Source organism: Sturnira hondurensis, unplaced genomic scaffold (genome assembly GCF_014824575.4).
Source record: "Sturnira hondurensis isolate 20B ecotype Veracruz unplaced genomic scaffold, ASM1482457v3 Scaffold0016617, whole genome shotgun sequence".
In the NCBI taxonomy this organism is placed as follows: Eukaryota; Metazoa; Chordata; class Mammalia; order Chiroptera; family Phyllostomidae; genus Sturnira; species Sturnira hondurensis.
This window is the reverse complement of record NW_028089248.1, coordinates 1,450,361-1,466,745: the sequence shown is the minus strand read 5'-3', so window position 1 is coordinate 1,466,745 and position 16,385 is coordinate 1,450,361. Positions and strand designations below refer to the sequence as shown.

General features: G+C 42.0%; 1 protein-coding gene across 2 annotated transcripts in view; it reads right to left on the bottom strand.

Annotated features, from left to right (window-relative positions):
* The window catches only part of RPGRIP1L (RPGRIP1 like), an 83,756-nt gene that overhangs the window by 43,941 nt on the left and 23,430 nt on the right, over positions 1-16,385 (bottom strand). Inside the window, exons 7-12 of one of the 2 annotated variants that reach the window (XM_037066302.1) lie at positions 15,984-16,089; positions 12,839-12,985; positions 11,283-11,356; positions 5,147-5,286; positions 577-588; positions 135-241 (exon numbers count right to left, since the gene is read on the bottom strand). In XM_037066302.1, the coding sequence (XP_036922197.1) occupies positions 135-241; positions 577-588; positions 5,147-5,286; positions 11,283-11,356; positions 12,839-12,985; positions 15,984-16,089 (586 nt within the window). The remainder of the gene's footprint in view (positions 1-134; positions 242-576; positions 589-5,146; positions 5,287-11,282; positions 11,357-12,838; positions 12,986-15,983; positions 16,090-16,385) is intronic. The other variant, XM_037066303.1, reaches the window with a different exon arrangement.

Here is a 16,385-nt window from a genome sequence, read left to right as displayed (position 1 = left end):
CTGCCTGACACCAAGAATTAATACACGAAGCAATATATTTGTATTCTTTTTCATTCTAGTATAGTGTTCTCTCTGTGCATAAAATACATAGGTAAAAATGTGGGGTTTATTTTGTGAAGAAGGAAATGGCTCACCTGGTTGTAAAACTTCATGCGGTTTTTAAGTTCATCGAGTTGTTGCTTTTGTTCGAGGTAGTGTAACTGCAGTTCTCTGTTTTCTTGGACGAGTTTCTCATTTTGCTCTTAAAAATAAAGTCGACGCAATTAGAAAGGTATGAGAGAATTCAGGATGAGAACACATTTTCAATGAATATAGCTCCTGGTGCACCCCCCCCCCCCCCCCAAGCACGGTTCTGGTCAGAGAGGAAATTGAGCTCGCACCTCAGCGGAGGCGGCGGGGAAGGAGGAATGAACGGACCCTCTCATGTGTCTACCATATGATTCACTGCTTATCGAAAACTTAAGACGTGAGTTCGCAGTACTAATATAAGGAAATTGTGGCCTCTGGGACTTCAAAGGAACATTCTATCTAAAATACCTAAGAAAATATGTTTCTAAATCTATGATTTTTACTTACTTAATAAGGGTCCTGAAAGGCATGCAAAAAAATTTTTTTTATCTTTTAGTTTTTTGAGTTCCTTGAATTTCCTTTTCTCAATTTAACAAAAAGTTGTTTTTTTTTTTTATTCAAACAAGATAATTTCTCTGGTAATAGCTAAAGCCATAATTTTAATCAGCTACACTTTTAACAAATCCGTTAAGGTAGAAATAGATTCTCAACCAGTGTGTGACAGTATCAGTAATAATTCACGTGGGCTGTTGATGAGCTCAGGCTGTTAATGAGAAGGCCACGGACCCCGAGGTCATGAAACGGAGGTGGGGGTGCTCCCCAGGCCCGCCAGCAAGGGTTCAGAGTAGCAGCGTTAATGAAGACAGGAAATCCATAGAGAGACTAATTTTTCTCTCCCTGCATTAAACATGCTTTAAACTTGAAAAAAAGAAAGCACAGTAGCTACCTAACAAGTTTATTCTTTAGTCTCATGTTCTTAAGTGTCCTCTTCACTACAGTTCACTGTGCTGGTCAAAGTACCCCCCGATCTGGCTCCCGGCAGACTGACCCTAAACCATGTCACCAGAGCGTCCCCACTCATTTCAGCCACTCCCAGAGATTTATGATTGTCCTTCGCCCTCAATTCAAGTTCTACATTTTTTGTTTCCTCTTCTTAAAAAAAAAGTAAGCCAATACATTCTGCCAAGAATTCTTTACATGAGTACATTTGCACACTGACTGCTTTTTATACAAAAATATGTTTCTGACATTTAAAATGCTTTCTGTTTCCAAGCTAGAAATACTACATGTAAGTAAAGAAATGGTAAAACACACAGTTAAAAAGAAAGGGAGTACATGTGGATAGCTTTAATGTCACCTATTTCCTGGCAAACTAAAAAAAGTAAAACCAACCAACCTGTGAATCTAGGGTGTGCAGAGACATTTTAGAATCAAATATACAGATACCTTTTCTTATTGGTAAAAGGTTAAAGGTTATCCTACGGTATACATGGCTAACATTTAGTGGACAAAATGGAAAAAAAATTATAATGTGGACAACACTTGGAAACTTTGAAAGTAAAGGTGAAATACTTGTCTTTAAGCTAAAAATTAGGATCCATAACAAATATGAATTCTCATGAAATAAGCTTGCTCTTTGTTTAGAGAGTAGAGGAAGAATGTGGAAAGCTTTCTTTTATGTTGGTCAGCTTAAAACGACCCCCAGACAGAATGGTTAGGTGACAAAAAGGAGGTGGCCGTAGACAGAGGGGGCAGAAGCTTGGGTCTCGAGGGGAACACAAGTTCCTTCTCCGGCCAGCAAAACTTCGAGGGACTCTGAGGGTGAACTGAGTGTAAGGGGCAGCCCTGCCCCGAGCTCATTCAGACGATTATTTCTGTGCTCCAGTTACTCCGCTGTCTCGGTTCTCCAGAGCAGGGCCCTAAGAATGACATGCTCGTCAGTATCAATCAACTTACTCCGATGTTTCTTCTTTTACTTGTTTTTGTTTCAACAACGGTGTCCCCATATGTTCACTGATATTTTTAAACTATGGCATTATTAGTAAGTGAATAACTCAGTGGGAGAAGATATTACTGAGTACCAGTAACTTTCTGTCTATTGAATTTTATGTAGAATTATTCACTATATTTTTCCCTTATTAAACTGTTTATTGGGAGACACTGTAGTTCAAAGAGGAAACAGACCTGCTGAATTATAATATGAAAAATCAAAGCACCCTGTACAAGATGAAAAATAACCTACTTTACCTTATCATTTGACAAAAAGCAGGTTAAACTAAACAGCATTTTATTCAAATGAGATAACATTTCACTCTTTCAAAATTATGTTCTTCAAGCACAGCAGTAATAAGCAGAGTGCAGAGAACAATTCGGCTAAACAATTTTCAGAACGCCTTTGTGTTAATATCTTCAGCTGTGATCAATATAGCCATATGCATTATGCTGAATTATGCATTTCAGCTAAAGATAGAAAGGAGCTTTCAAAAGCCGGCCTTTAAACACATGCAGTTAATTTAAGCATTCACCAAATGCGAACGGCATTTACATATCCTTCCCCCACACATTCACACAATCTGAAACTAATTTGTACCTTGAATAAAGAGGTGAGTATTCTCTAAAAATAATTTGCCCGGGAGATGAATGAGTTCAAGAAGCCAGGGAAACATCTTCTGGCAAAGAACACTTGGTACATGAAAAGGTAAGTGTGTGAAGAGACTTCAAAGTAAAATTAAACGATTTCAAAATCTGTTATACAAAAAGGAACTTTCCAAATATTCAAAGATTTCCTTAAATAGGCAATGTCAATTTTTTGGTTTAGTGTTTCTTTGGGAAAAAATAGTTAAAGGCTGCAATGTTTTTTTATAATCTATTGTGACATTTTCACAAAAAACAAACCCTTAAATCACTGGACCTATAAATTTCAGGTATTCAAGCAAAAAATACCTTAAGATAACAGTGGCTTTACAAATAGAGATTTAGTTCCAGTAATTTCCTTTAGAAAAAATGAATAAATGTACACCAATTTGTTTAGAAAATTTTTATGACACTTAAAAAACTAAAGCAATTAAAAATTCATCAGTAGAAGATTGTTAGATAATCGGTGATCTAGCCTCACACCGAGAAACTATGACAACCACGACAGATCAGGAGGATGTCAATTTGGATGCATACTCAAGGAACTATTTCACAATATAGTAAGCTAAAAAGCATGTTTTAAAACTATCTATACATAGAGAAAAATCTGAAAGGACATACATAAATATTAATAGAGATTATCTTCAGCTCTGTGAATTGAGTGATTTATAAAAATTTTTTTACGGGACTTTTTTTTTATGGTGCACATGAGTTATTTTTATTATTGAGAAAACCCAAAAGAGACATAAGAACCAGTTTTTTAAAAAAGATGAGAAATTGACTAGTTGAAATAAAATAACTTGGCAATTGTAGATGTAATAATTTATAAGAACGCTCAGACTGATTCAGATGTCCATAGATAGGAGTTTTGGAATTCTTAATATCTACAGAAGTACAGAAAGCACAGAAATAAGAAAAGTTTACTTCATTTCTGTTTCCTTTAAGAATGAGACATTTATATGTTTTTGGAAGAGCGCAATTTATATGTTTTCTTCGGGAGCAGGAATTCACTGAGCAACTACTAAACGGGGCACTCTGCTTGGTGGTCAACTCTGCAGCAGTGACATCAGAGTTATGTATCTTTCACATCAGAGCTTTAAATATCCCCCTAGTCAGAAATCACGTCACCATTTGATTTTACTCACACTGTTCTAGAGAAACATTCACAAATGATTTTTCCTGAAATTTAATCACTTGCTAAATAGAAGTGTTTCATTGAAATTAAGACTATCCATCATAAAAGTGTGTTCTGTTACAGCTTTCTTAAAATGTTAAAAAAAATCAGATCATAATTTTAAATGTTATGATTTATAAAATGCATCTCAATTTCAGGAATGTTAAAATGGGGGAAAATCTTTCTTATAGTTAATGAAGAATGTCACTGTGATTTAAATCAATATATAGAATACTGACAAGATATTTTTTCTTTTTTTTTACTGAGCCTGCATTGAACTTTTAAATGGTCTCATAAAACAAACTGCAAATGTTCCAAAGAAGCAACCTTATTATCACATCCCTGGACTTGCCTAGTGGATGAGCCACAGACAAAACATTTGAAGCAAATAATTCAGTTTCTCTGATGCGCATTTGCGTGTGGTACACGTGTGTGGAATACGGTCAGTCACACATGCACTACAATTATAATTCTACTTCTGGGGGACAGGAAGTGTGAGACCAGGGACTCGTAACACGAAACTTCTTAATGATGATTACTCAGCAGGGACATGTGTCCTCTTTGTGGGGGTGGGGGCGTCCTCGGTCCTTGTTTTTATTCACGATACAAAAATAGAAATACAAAGCCAACAAAAACACACCTGCCCTCCTCCAGCTCTCCGGCCACCTCCCCTCACGCACGACTGAATTTTTACAGCAGGGACATCCCGACAAGGCTTCCTGGTTTGGGTGGCCACTGTCACAGTGAGGAATCAGCCTTCCCGCTGTCAGAGGGCCCTTCCCTGCCGACCTGTCAGAGGCTGCCGCGCTGTCGCCTGGCCCTGCTTTGTTTTGACTCCCACTGCACTGGCCACCGCCAGGCACCGACCCACTCACTCAGTCACTGTTGGCTTCCCCTATTGCACTCACGCCGTGGGTGGGCAAGGCCTTTGGTTTACTCACTGCTGTGTCCCCAGAACTCAGAACAGAGTCCAGCAAATAAACACCTGTTGACTGGCAAAGAGAGGCTCCAAGTTTAGGAAGGCTATCCAAGTTAAAGACCACCCGCATAACCCGGAGGAAAACAATCCCTTTGGCCTATAGGCGAGGATGAGTAAAAGGAAATTTCCGCCACCACTAGTCCTCACGCGCGTGGACAGCTGCAGACAGGGCTGCGGCTCCCTCGCGTGGCCAGGCGCTCGGTGGGTGCGCTTCACCCACCGAGTCCGTGAACAGCAGCGCGTCGGGCACAGGTGTGAAAGGGGCGCGTCAGCAGCCATGTCACAGGTACCTCTTTCGGTTTTTAATCTGTCAAGGATCTCGGATTTGTCCGTGAGGTCGGACTGCAAGGCCGTCTCCAGCTGGGCGATCTGCACCTTCAGCTGCTGTTCCTTTAGCTTCCACTGCTCTCCAGGGGCGGGGCTGAAGGCACTGCAAAACACGGGACACGCGAGGAGAGCCTGGGAGTCAGCTTCGACCGAAAATAATACGGGGAGAAGCTGTGGTGGCGCACAGACCACTGTCATCATGTCTCAGGAGTTAGGTAAACATGTGCTGGGCTGCTGCCGTGGAGACCGCGGCGCCTTTCTCAGGCTGCGGTTGGGGGACATGAAAGGGCTGGAGGGATGAGCGGAGGAGCTGGCCTTAATTTAGAGCTCCGAAGTCAGAGCGGTTGGCAGCGCGCAGCCTCTGTGGGGCTGGCCGAGGACTTGAGACCCTGTGCGTGCTCCAGAGGAATCCGCGGTTCCAAACCTCAGCGGTCGCCACCCCGCCGTTCCCTCCCACGCACAAGCCCTCTGCCTGCGGAGCAGGGGGCCTGCTGTTTACCTCTGGGCTCTGACGCGGTTAGAGGGTCTGTGATAATAACACAGCCACGAAAGCCTGGCCTCAGAGCGGGCGCATATTGAATGACAAGGCGGCAATGCTGATAATAAGTTGTGATAAGGCAGTTTTTGTCCAAAAAACCCAAAAAGCACCAGAACAAAGAGAACAAGTTTGACTGGCAACACATGACCAGGAGGAAAACCCAGTGAGAACACCCCGGTGAGAATTACCCCTCGATAAAATGTAGCAGTTTAAACTCTTGTGGAAATCTCCTACAGACCAAGATTGGAAGGACTAGTTGAAAAAGAACTGGTAAACCGTCTACAGAAGATGCACACCCCCCACATTTGTTTAGGCCAGTGGTGCCCAAATGCTGGTCTCCACTAAATGCCGGTGACACGGAGAACAGTTGGGGAGATTTGACCACACAGATCCCGGGGCCCAGGAATCCCTGTTTTTCTACACCTCCCAGGTGATAGCCAGGTTCTGGAAGAATTGATCTTGATCTGTATTTCAGCAGAAAACTATTATCTGTGAGGTTTGATATGACTGAATAATTATCAGCAGCTTTGACCTTTTTACTTATTGGAAACCCAGTAAATGAAACAAAAATGTATAAAATCTGGTTTTGTACTGATGCTGAAGTGCCTGTAAGAGAAACTTGTTACTGAAAATTGCCCTCAGTGTTGCTCCCAGCTAGTCTTGAGATTTGGGGGTTTTTCCCCTCCCCTAAAAGGGATACTTTTCTGGGAGGCATAACTTTCAAAAGAAAAAAACCGTGCTTTCATTTTACATTTTGAATGTTTTTGTTGCATTTAAAATAACACGGCCTTAACGATGAATGAAGCTCTAGTAGTTTTTCTCAGTGTGACATCTGCTTCATCTACCCATGTTCTCCTTTCACACATGGAGCCTTAAAAAACTGCACGGGTCCGATATGCCGATATTTTAAATTAATTTTTTAAAAGGTACAATTACCTAGACTTAAATGAGATCTAAATACAATACGTCCTTTAAATACTAAAGAGCATTCCTTTCCATTTTCATTTTCAAATAAAAAACAGATATAATTTCTCTGTCTGATCAAATTATGTCTACCAAACGCATACATATACACGCATGTGAGTTTATGTGAGTGTGTCTCATATTATTAAGAACATGTACTGCCCAGGAAAAAAATTAGCATGATGAAATAGGCACAACTGTACATTATATCAGACGCCAGAAATTAGAAACAGTAGTGTTCCAATAGCATTAGTACCAGCAGAAAGATCACCAACAGTTAATCTGGCAGAAAACATCAGAAGCTGTATGTGTTTAAATTAAGAACAATTTAGCAGCCTGGTTTCTCCAAACCCACAAAATGCTAGTGTAAATCAGCATAAGTCAGTCTGAATTTAGTGCGTGGCTATCTTCTCCCTGGATGTAGGATTCCATTCCACTGGAGTTTCATGAGGAATTCCTTTTGAATTCACTGTACTCCTCTCTGCTCGGAGCCATCTGTGCAACTATAAATGGGGAGCCACATCTGGCTCCGTTTTCTTTGTAAAGGCTGTGTACATGATTAAATCTGCATAAGAGAACAGGCTTTGAGAGCCTTTTATTCAGGAAAATGTTTCTGTGCATTGCCTACAGTGACAACTGAGGGGATGACAGTTGGTCTTTGTGCGCATTTCCCAGTCCCACTGTGTTGCAGGAGTGATCACGTGTCCATGTGCAGTGGAGGGCCCGCCGGTGCCCACGGGCATGTCCACTGCGACTATGGGCCAGTGTCCTGTAAACACAGGCCCCTGAGCAGCAACAGGAGACCGAAGTGGAGCTGAAGAACTCATCTCTACCCTCGGGCGTTTTTTCTTAGGGGAGAAATCCCACTTACTCCAAGTTCAAGGGCACCCTAACGAGACAGGGAGGTGTAAGCTCTAAATCGCCCCTGGAGAAACCCACAGGGACGCGAGTGCAGTCCTGATGGAAGTGAAATGCGTATCTACGCGAGGCTGTTTCACTTGTTGAAGGAGAAACGATGGCCCAAACAGCCTTGCTTCCTGTCCGGGAAGCACCGGTCCCATGAGCTTCTGCGATTCCTGGCGGGGGCAGGTGCTCAGTGGTGGGGCACGGAGAGTCAGTGGGGGCGGGCACTGCTCCTGTCACTTGTGGGTGTTAGGTGACTGTCACGCTGTAAAAACTTCATTCACCCAAGTCTTACAGTGGTTAACACCATCTTCAAAAACTAAACTAACTCTTTCTTTAACAACAGGCATTAGAGTCGTGTCTCTGGGGAGGTAATATCTTCAAAGCACCTTCAACAGATTCTGTGGGTCCGACCCCCAACTGACCGAATCCGAGCTGCACAGCAGGAGGTGAAGAGGTCTCAGAGGGGCTGTGCAACCCGCATCTTCTGTTTTCTAGGTTATTCGTATACATGATGGTTGAAGGACAATTGCATTCATTCATTACATCACCCTAAAACTATACTGCCTTCAAAAATGGGACACAGCCTTTACTACTTTATCGTATGGAATTTCTCTCTAACCAAATACAAAGATTTAATCTCAAAAAATTTACTCTGAATTTTAAAATTGGCCTTTCTTAAGGCTGCGCTTATTTCTTGGCATTGTCTCAAGAATGTTAGCATATTAGAAAAGACTCATACCAAATACTAGCATGAGGGTTTTACCTTACCAGATGATTTCTAATATGTCACGTGTCAAGTAATAAACACATTCAAAATTTCATCTGAGAAAGGAAGATGAGAATGCAATCTGCAAATCACATTTTTCTCCTGAAAACTGGCCAGTTTGGGAAGACAAACAAGTGCTCTCCTCCTGAAAACATGCTGTCACTGTGATGAACCCAACAGAGTGCACGGAGCTTCTGAGAGAACTGTGGGTGATGTGAGTACCAGGGACACGCAACGTGACAGCCGTAAAGAGTCTTAGGAACGACATTTGTGGCTTGTTGAGTTTTGGTGGGGTTTTGTAGTTTCTCCAACTTCTGAAAACATAGATTTAAAAAACCGTATCGGAGAGTTTCATAGTTCTGTTTAGTCTTATGTGTGCTTGCAGGGTGCCGTGTGTGACAACGTGGTTTTTTGTGACGCGAAATGTTACGACACTCGTCACACACATTTCCTTCCAGCTGCCTGATGCAGATTCAGGTGTAAGCAGCGTACTGAAGTCTGCAGAACGGAATGGAATAAGTGCAGCTCGAGCGTAAAGCATAAAAGAAAAAACACTCAAAGTTATATTTATACTCTTAGGTCACCACCTAATATGGGAAGATAAAGGACTGGTGATAAATATGAGAAAAAGATGTCTTTCTAAAAACTCCATTTACGCATTATTCCCAGCAAAGTGTTTTATTCCAAGAGAGTATGTTCAGGAAATCCCCTAACTGGGGGGAAGTAGAAAATGTACAAGTGATGGCCAACCGGCACTTATTTTCTTGTAGTGAGACTGTGCGCTAAATTATTTGAAATTACAAGATGTTGAAGATAAAAATCAATAAAAATTTCTGAACGTATGACGGTTCTGTTATTCCATGAATGCTTCCCTTTTGAACGCACGATTTTCCAGGCCAATTACAGTCAGAGAGAGAGTGAAGCCCGGGGCGGGGGGGGGGGGGGGGGNGGGGGGGGGGGGGGGGCGGGAATCAAGTTTTAGAATCAGAAGAATTAGGTGGAAGTCGTGTGTGAGAGTCTCAGTCACCCTGTTCTTGAGTCTCAGCTCCCTCATTTGTAAAACGGGAGGGTAACGTCGGCCCCACCACACAATATGGTGGTTGTGCAACTGGCGTAATGAACTTTGAATTCTTCAAGCACACAACTACAATGTACTAAATACTTAGGACATATCAACATAAACCTGTGTTGTTTTACAGAGATGGAAATATAAACCAAGAGGTATAATAAATGCTTTAGGTAAAATTAACCAGGCCGGTGACAGGGACCAGCACAAAGCACCGAGGCCAAAGGCGCAGAAGCGGGCTGCAGTCAGATCCCACAGAGAGGCTGCTGGCCAATGGCTCCTTGCTGGGGAGCCCCAGACGCTCCCTGGGCCGTGGCCTGAACCTGACATTTGTAACCCTCACTGTGATGAGCCCCTGAGCAGAGACCATCAGTTTCTGTTGGTAAATGACATGGGTAATGCACACCCCTGGAATGATGCCTAACATCAATTTATTTTCAAAGTAAAAATGAGTAACAACCTATCAATATACTCTTTAGGTATGATTTGTTTAATTTAAAAATATAATTTTAGTTTACAAAACAAAGTGTACAGATAAAAAGTTAAAGATATATTTGTAGATAAGATGACTACTTTCTGATGGATCAATGGAAGCCACTGTTGTATCGGCTCTAACAGATATGCTTCAGTATANCCAGCACAAAGCACCGAGGCCAAAGGCGCAGAAGCGGGCTGCAGTCAGATCCCACAGAGAGGCTGCTGGCCAATGGCTCCTTGCTGGGGAGCCCCAGACGCTCCCTGGGCCGTGGCCTGAACCTGACATTTGTAACCCTCACTGTGATGAGCCCCTGAGCAGAGACCATCAGTTTCTGTTGGTAAATGACATGGGTAATGCACACCCCTGGAATGATGCCTAACATCAATTTATTTTCAAAGTAAAAATGAGTAACAACCTATCAATATACTCTTTAGGTATGATTTGTTTAATTTAAAAATATACTTTTAGTTTACAAAACAAAGTGTACAGATAAAAAGTTAAAGATATATTTGTAGATAAGATGACTACTTTCTGATGGATCAATGGAAGCCACTGTCGTATCGGCTCTAACAGATATGCTTCAGTATATAGAAAACGTGCTTTCATGTAAACGTGTATTCGTCATTTATCAGTATCATGTCCGAAACACACACAGACTATCACTTAACTAAACTTAGCTGTGGAGCAGAAATCTCTAACAGTAGAAGGGGTTAAGTTTTTAAACACCTTAATTATAAAGCAGATAAAAAATAAAACTGAGACAGCTCTTTAAATGTATGCTGAGATAAAGATGCTTGTGTTTCTCTTTATAGGGAACAGAGACACTAAGAAGTTAACACCTTTGCCTCCACCAGAGAGTGCAGGTAAGAATTCTTACAGGCTGGGCAGCCCAGTGGAAGGGAGCAAGGGCTTGGCGAGACCGAGACAGGTTCAAGTGCAAGCTCTACACCATCACAGCTTTAAGAAGCTCCCAGTTAAGAAGCTGGGCAAGCTACTTAACTGTTCCATTTTCACTGTCTGCAAAATGGGCATTTCCAATGCCTACACTTCCAGGCTGTTGGAAGGAATTAAATAACATATGCAGACTGTTCAGTGCAGTACCTACTGGCTTTGGTCTGTGTTCAGTAAATAGCAACAGTTGTTACTAGGAACAATAATAGGGTTTTCTCAGTAATGATTACCACTCAGGTTAAAAAACTTATTGGCAATGCCCCCCAAAGCTCATTTTCTTTTAGAATATATATATAAACATATATGTCACAGCATATATTTCTTTCATTCATCTGTAGCTAATTCTTTAATAAATATTAGATGTTCCGACACCCAATACTTTGATATAAAAGATCTCAAGAGAATGAGAGAACACATGGAATCAGATTTACCTGTTATAAAGTTTATCATAGTTTTCCTTTAAAAGTTCCCGTTCCTTTTCTAAATCATTAATTCTATCTTGCAGCTAAAATGAAAACGACACATTAGGTGATTATCACATAAAATCACATGGGTTAAAAGCACTCGAGAGGAGCCTAGCACGTTTCGGTCTTACGCTCTCAATGGCAGCTGCTGACTAGTCCACTCATATTGTCTGTATTTAATTTAGCACTGATTTTCCCCCAGCTGTTAAGTAAACACAAAATCAATGTATCTGTTTTAATTTAGTAGAAACGCACGCACTGCTTTACAGTGGCTTGTGCCAAAACTTAATAAAGAGTGTGTTAAAGCTTGCTGTTGAGTCTGGGGAAACATAATATTCCCCCCACCCCGCCAGTGAATTTCATCATTATACTCATTTTGCATTAATTCCCAGTGGGCCCATTAAAAAGGAAAAGGATTCACTTTATTTATGGTTCACAGAAACTTTGTCAAACACTATTTACTCTGAAGATGTCATTTCTCACATCACCTGGAATTGACGAAAAGCCAGCAGCCCATCTTTTAAACAAAACAATGAAAAAATAAAACTGCATACCTTGTTTTATCCCAAGGAATATTTTCAGAAGTTAACTGGGGGTAATAGTTATCTTTATGACTAAAATGTAGCCTGCTGTATTTAAATTTTATTCAGCGGCATATTTTGTAGTTACAACCCCTTCCCATGGATCAGAGTCCTCTTAAAATTCATTTCCGCTCTCAAAGTTCTCTTTGGGTGCTGGCACGAGACCTAGTAAAAGATTCTCCCAAGATGAGAACAGGATGTAGGCATCTTGTTTCACTTCACTTGCTCTGAGAGCGAGAGTCACGGACTACAGACTAAGGCTGCAGAAGCTGGGAGACGCGAGTAACAGAAATAGGAAGGAGATGAGTTTTCAGACAACCTCTTAGGAAAAAAAAATAATTTCACAAAATTGCTCATGTTGCAAAATGCAACATCCTTTTCCTCAGAACAAATAAATTCCTGTAACTTTGTTTTGCTATTGCAAATGACTAATAAACTAAAAACTGAGAAAGTTAAGTTCCACAGGTCATTTGGCATCTGTTTCAAAATGTTTTCTTTTTCCTCAAAGATCCTTAATTCTTATGTAAACAATGGCTGTGGCTCTCGGTACATTTGCAAGTGTTTTTTTTTAATTTTACAAATTTTTAAGTTTATTAATTTGAGAGAGCGAGTGCAAGGGAGAAACACTGATTTGTTGTTCCACTTATTTACGCATTCATTGGCTGACTCTCGTGTGTGCCCTTCAACCAGGAATCGACCCGCTACCTCGGTGCATCTGGACAACACTGTAGCGAACTGAGCGAACGGGCCAGGGCCACCTGCAGGTGTCTGGGCACTGCTTGCCATCTGCATGACATGCTGACTACACTGTGCTGTGTTCAACGTGCTGTGTGTGCAGCTTAGGATATTTAAATAAGCATAGTATGTGAAATGTCTCCACTTCTGCAAAATAGTGCCAGAGAAGCCGTAAGGCAGCGGATGCTGCCCACTCCGGCGACTCACCTCCTCCGCCCTCTTCTCGGAGAACGTGGCGGCCTGCAGCTGCTTCTCCAGACCGCGGCACCTGGCGCGCTGCTCTTTCAGCTGCTTCGTTAGCTCGTCTCCATTCGCCATCAAGGCATCATGGCTGATCCTGAGAGTTTTTTGCTTCTAAAAACCAAAACAAAAAATCTTTTCAAATTATGTTTGGATTCTGATCTGAACTCTATAAATAAATTTACCCCTGAAGTTCACGTTACACAGTTCACGCTTCACCTCACTAACAACATTGTGGCACTTGACATAAGACCCTCCCAGCCGAGGTGTCATCAGGGAGGAAATGCAGGGCCAGCCGGGCACAGAGTCGAGTGACACAAACTGGTCTTGCTCTTTTTACAATTGCTGCCTAGTGTTTCAGCTGTTGACAGTGACCAGTAAGTGAGTTAGCTCTAACGATCCATTTTTCCTCCTCCTGCTGTGACTACAGCGGTTGGACCCGTGTCCAGCGACGCTGCTCCCAGGGGCGAAGGTCAAGGCTGACCACGCATGGTGAGACAGGAACCACGTGCCTCCACAGCATGCCAACAGCCTCGGGGAGGCAGCGCCTAGTTTCAGTTAAGTTAAAATTTTCAATTCAGTAAAATGGTTACTGAAGTCTTCTCAGTTTTTAGAGTGTCTATGGATATTTTACACTCAATCTTATATACTTAAATGCCACATCTTTTATAAATAAGACAGGTGATTACGTTAAAGTCTTTCCAGAGACCCCATGACCATGCCATGCCTTACCCGCTAATTAAAATCACCTACGTTCGGGCCCTGGCTGGCGTAGCTCAGTGGATTGAGCGCGGGCCTGCGAACCAGACGATCGCGGTTCGATTCCCAGTCAGGGCACATGCCTGGGTTGCAGGCTGGTTCCTTGCAGGCTAACTACCAGCATGGGACGCACAAAAGGCAACCATACATTGATGTTTCTCTCCCTTTCTCCTTCCCCTCTAAAGATATATAAATAAATAAAATCTAAAAAAAAAATCACCTACGTTCCACTGCAGTTCTTCAGTCATTTGTAAGAAACAAGTACTAAGCTACCCAAGTCCAATTTTTTTATATTATTATTTTTTTAAAGATTTTTAAAATTTATTTATCTTTAGAGAGGAAGGGAAGGAGAGAGGGAGAGAAGTATCAATGTATGATTGCCTCTCTTGAGTCCCCTGCTGGGAACTGGCCTGCAACCCAGGCATGTGCCCTGACTGGGAATTGAACCTCGGTTGTGTGGTTCGCAGGCCTGCGCTCAATCCACTGAGCTACACCAGCCAGGGCCCAAGTCCAATTTTTGTTAAACTTGGTGTTACTATAAAACGCTGCCTTTCACGGCTTTCTCTGGCCTTCCTACCTCACTGAGGCTGTTGGTCTGAACCCCTCGATCCTCTACCCAATGCCATCTCCCAAAACCTGCGCCCTAGCCGACACTTGTGAGTGCTGGTATTTCACCAGATTCCTGGCACCACTGTGAAATGGTGACCAAAACAGTCAGTGGTAAAAGAATAAATAATCACTTTAATTCCTCCCTTAGTTCTCCATTGTAGAAGTGGTTTTCAACTAAATGTGTTTTCAGTCTCCCTCATCTTCCAATGTAGAGATAGCACGCTATCATTCTGTTCCAATGGGTCTCCCCGATTTCATAAACTCTCTTGCTCATAGGAGAGGTAGGTATATGATTTAACACTGAATTCAGGCTTCAGGTGACCCTATGCTTCGCATTGATTTACTGCTTTCCTTGTCCCAGAACTTCAGAGAAAGCAGAGCGTCTCCCCTCGACCATGGGGTACACGTTCCAATATCTCGGTGCATGCTGAATCACAGAGTGCCAAACCCGAGATATACTATGTTTTTCCCCTATAGACACATACCTGTGATAAACTGTAAATTATAAACTAGGCACAGTTGAATATTATCAACAGTAATGAGCAACACAGTAGGACAATGATAACAATGTACTATAATAAAAGCTATGTGACTATGGTCTCTGTCTTCCTCTCTGGTAATCGAGACGGCTCCTAAGTGCCCGGGAGGCAGGTGACAAATACGGCGTGGGTACTCGGAAATCAAAGGGATGATGCCCGTCCCAGGCGGGTGGGACAGAGGTGGGCAGCCCAAAATTTCATCATGCTACTCAGAGCAGAATGCAGTTTAGAACTTAGGATTTGCTTATTTCTGAAACTTTCCATTTAGTATTTGTAGACTGTGGCTCGCTGTGGATAGCCGAAACCACGGAAGCCGGGACTGCAGACAGTGGGGCCACAGAACTGCGTAACACAGGTGCTGCTCGTGTGGCATGCGTTGGGCTCATTAGTCCTGGAACCCGTGATAACTGCACGGCGCCAACAAAGCCCCCAAGGGCACATTCCCTGGGCGGCAACAGCCCTGTGCGGCCAGCAACGGGGGTGACGAGCTCCAAGCGCCGTGGACCCGAGTGGTCCAGATGCAAGATAAATGCACGGAGAGTTGGCATGACGGACACCCAGATATTTTAGTGGCAAACAAAGCAAAACACCACATCAAAGAAAGGTGGAACAAAACCTGATTATTGGCCTGTTCATAACCTTAGTCTTTCTTGGATATTTCGTAAATGCTTAGAACTGAAGATACATGCAAATGCCTCTAAACTGTCAGCACTCTGTTCCCATAGAGTTAAAAATAATTTTTTAAAAATCTTTAGAGGGGAAGGGAGGGAGGGAGAGAGGGAGAGAAATATCAATGTGTGGTTGCCTCTGGTTTTGTCCCCTGCCAGGAACTGGCCTGCAACCCAGGCATGTGCCCTGACTGGGAATCGAACCGCGATCGTCTGGTTCGCAGGCCCACGCTCAATCCACTGAGCTACGCCAGCCAGGGCAAAAATAAATTTTCTTAACATGAGATGCTTTATGATAAATGTGTTTATCATTTTAAGTTGACACAGATATTTATCAAGTGTCCAACCACTTGGTCATTTCTGTAAGTATTAAATCATAAATAACAGATAACATATAAATTATAAAAAATTGGGAATAAAAATCGTAATCTTAATTTTTTAGTTTTATGACCAGTATACATAAAAATATACTACTTGAACACCATTTTGGACATTTGTATATATGTATCACCATAATAAAATAAATGATCACAGTACCTCTTGAAGTTGGATAAATTTTCCTTCCATTATTGAAAGAGCATTGCTTTTCTCCACTAGTTGCTTATGAAGCTTAATCATTTCTACATTGTCCCGAATATTTGACCTTTAATGACATGTTTAAGAAAAAGAGAGACAGTAAAAAATACAAGGAAAAAGTAAAAATATCTGTCATGGAATCACAATTTTTCATAGAATGTTACCTAAAAAAAATGTATACACTTGCAGATCAGTCACCAAAATTCTCAGTTTATTATATACTTAGGATTAGATTATTTAAAACCTATTAATAACCATTTAGAACTTTATAAACCCAAAGGCTCTCGGGATCTGAAGGAAGCCCCCGTGATGACCTGTGTCACCCGTGTACAGTGACTGATAACACGGATTTTGTGTCACTGC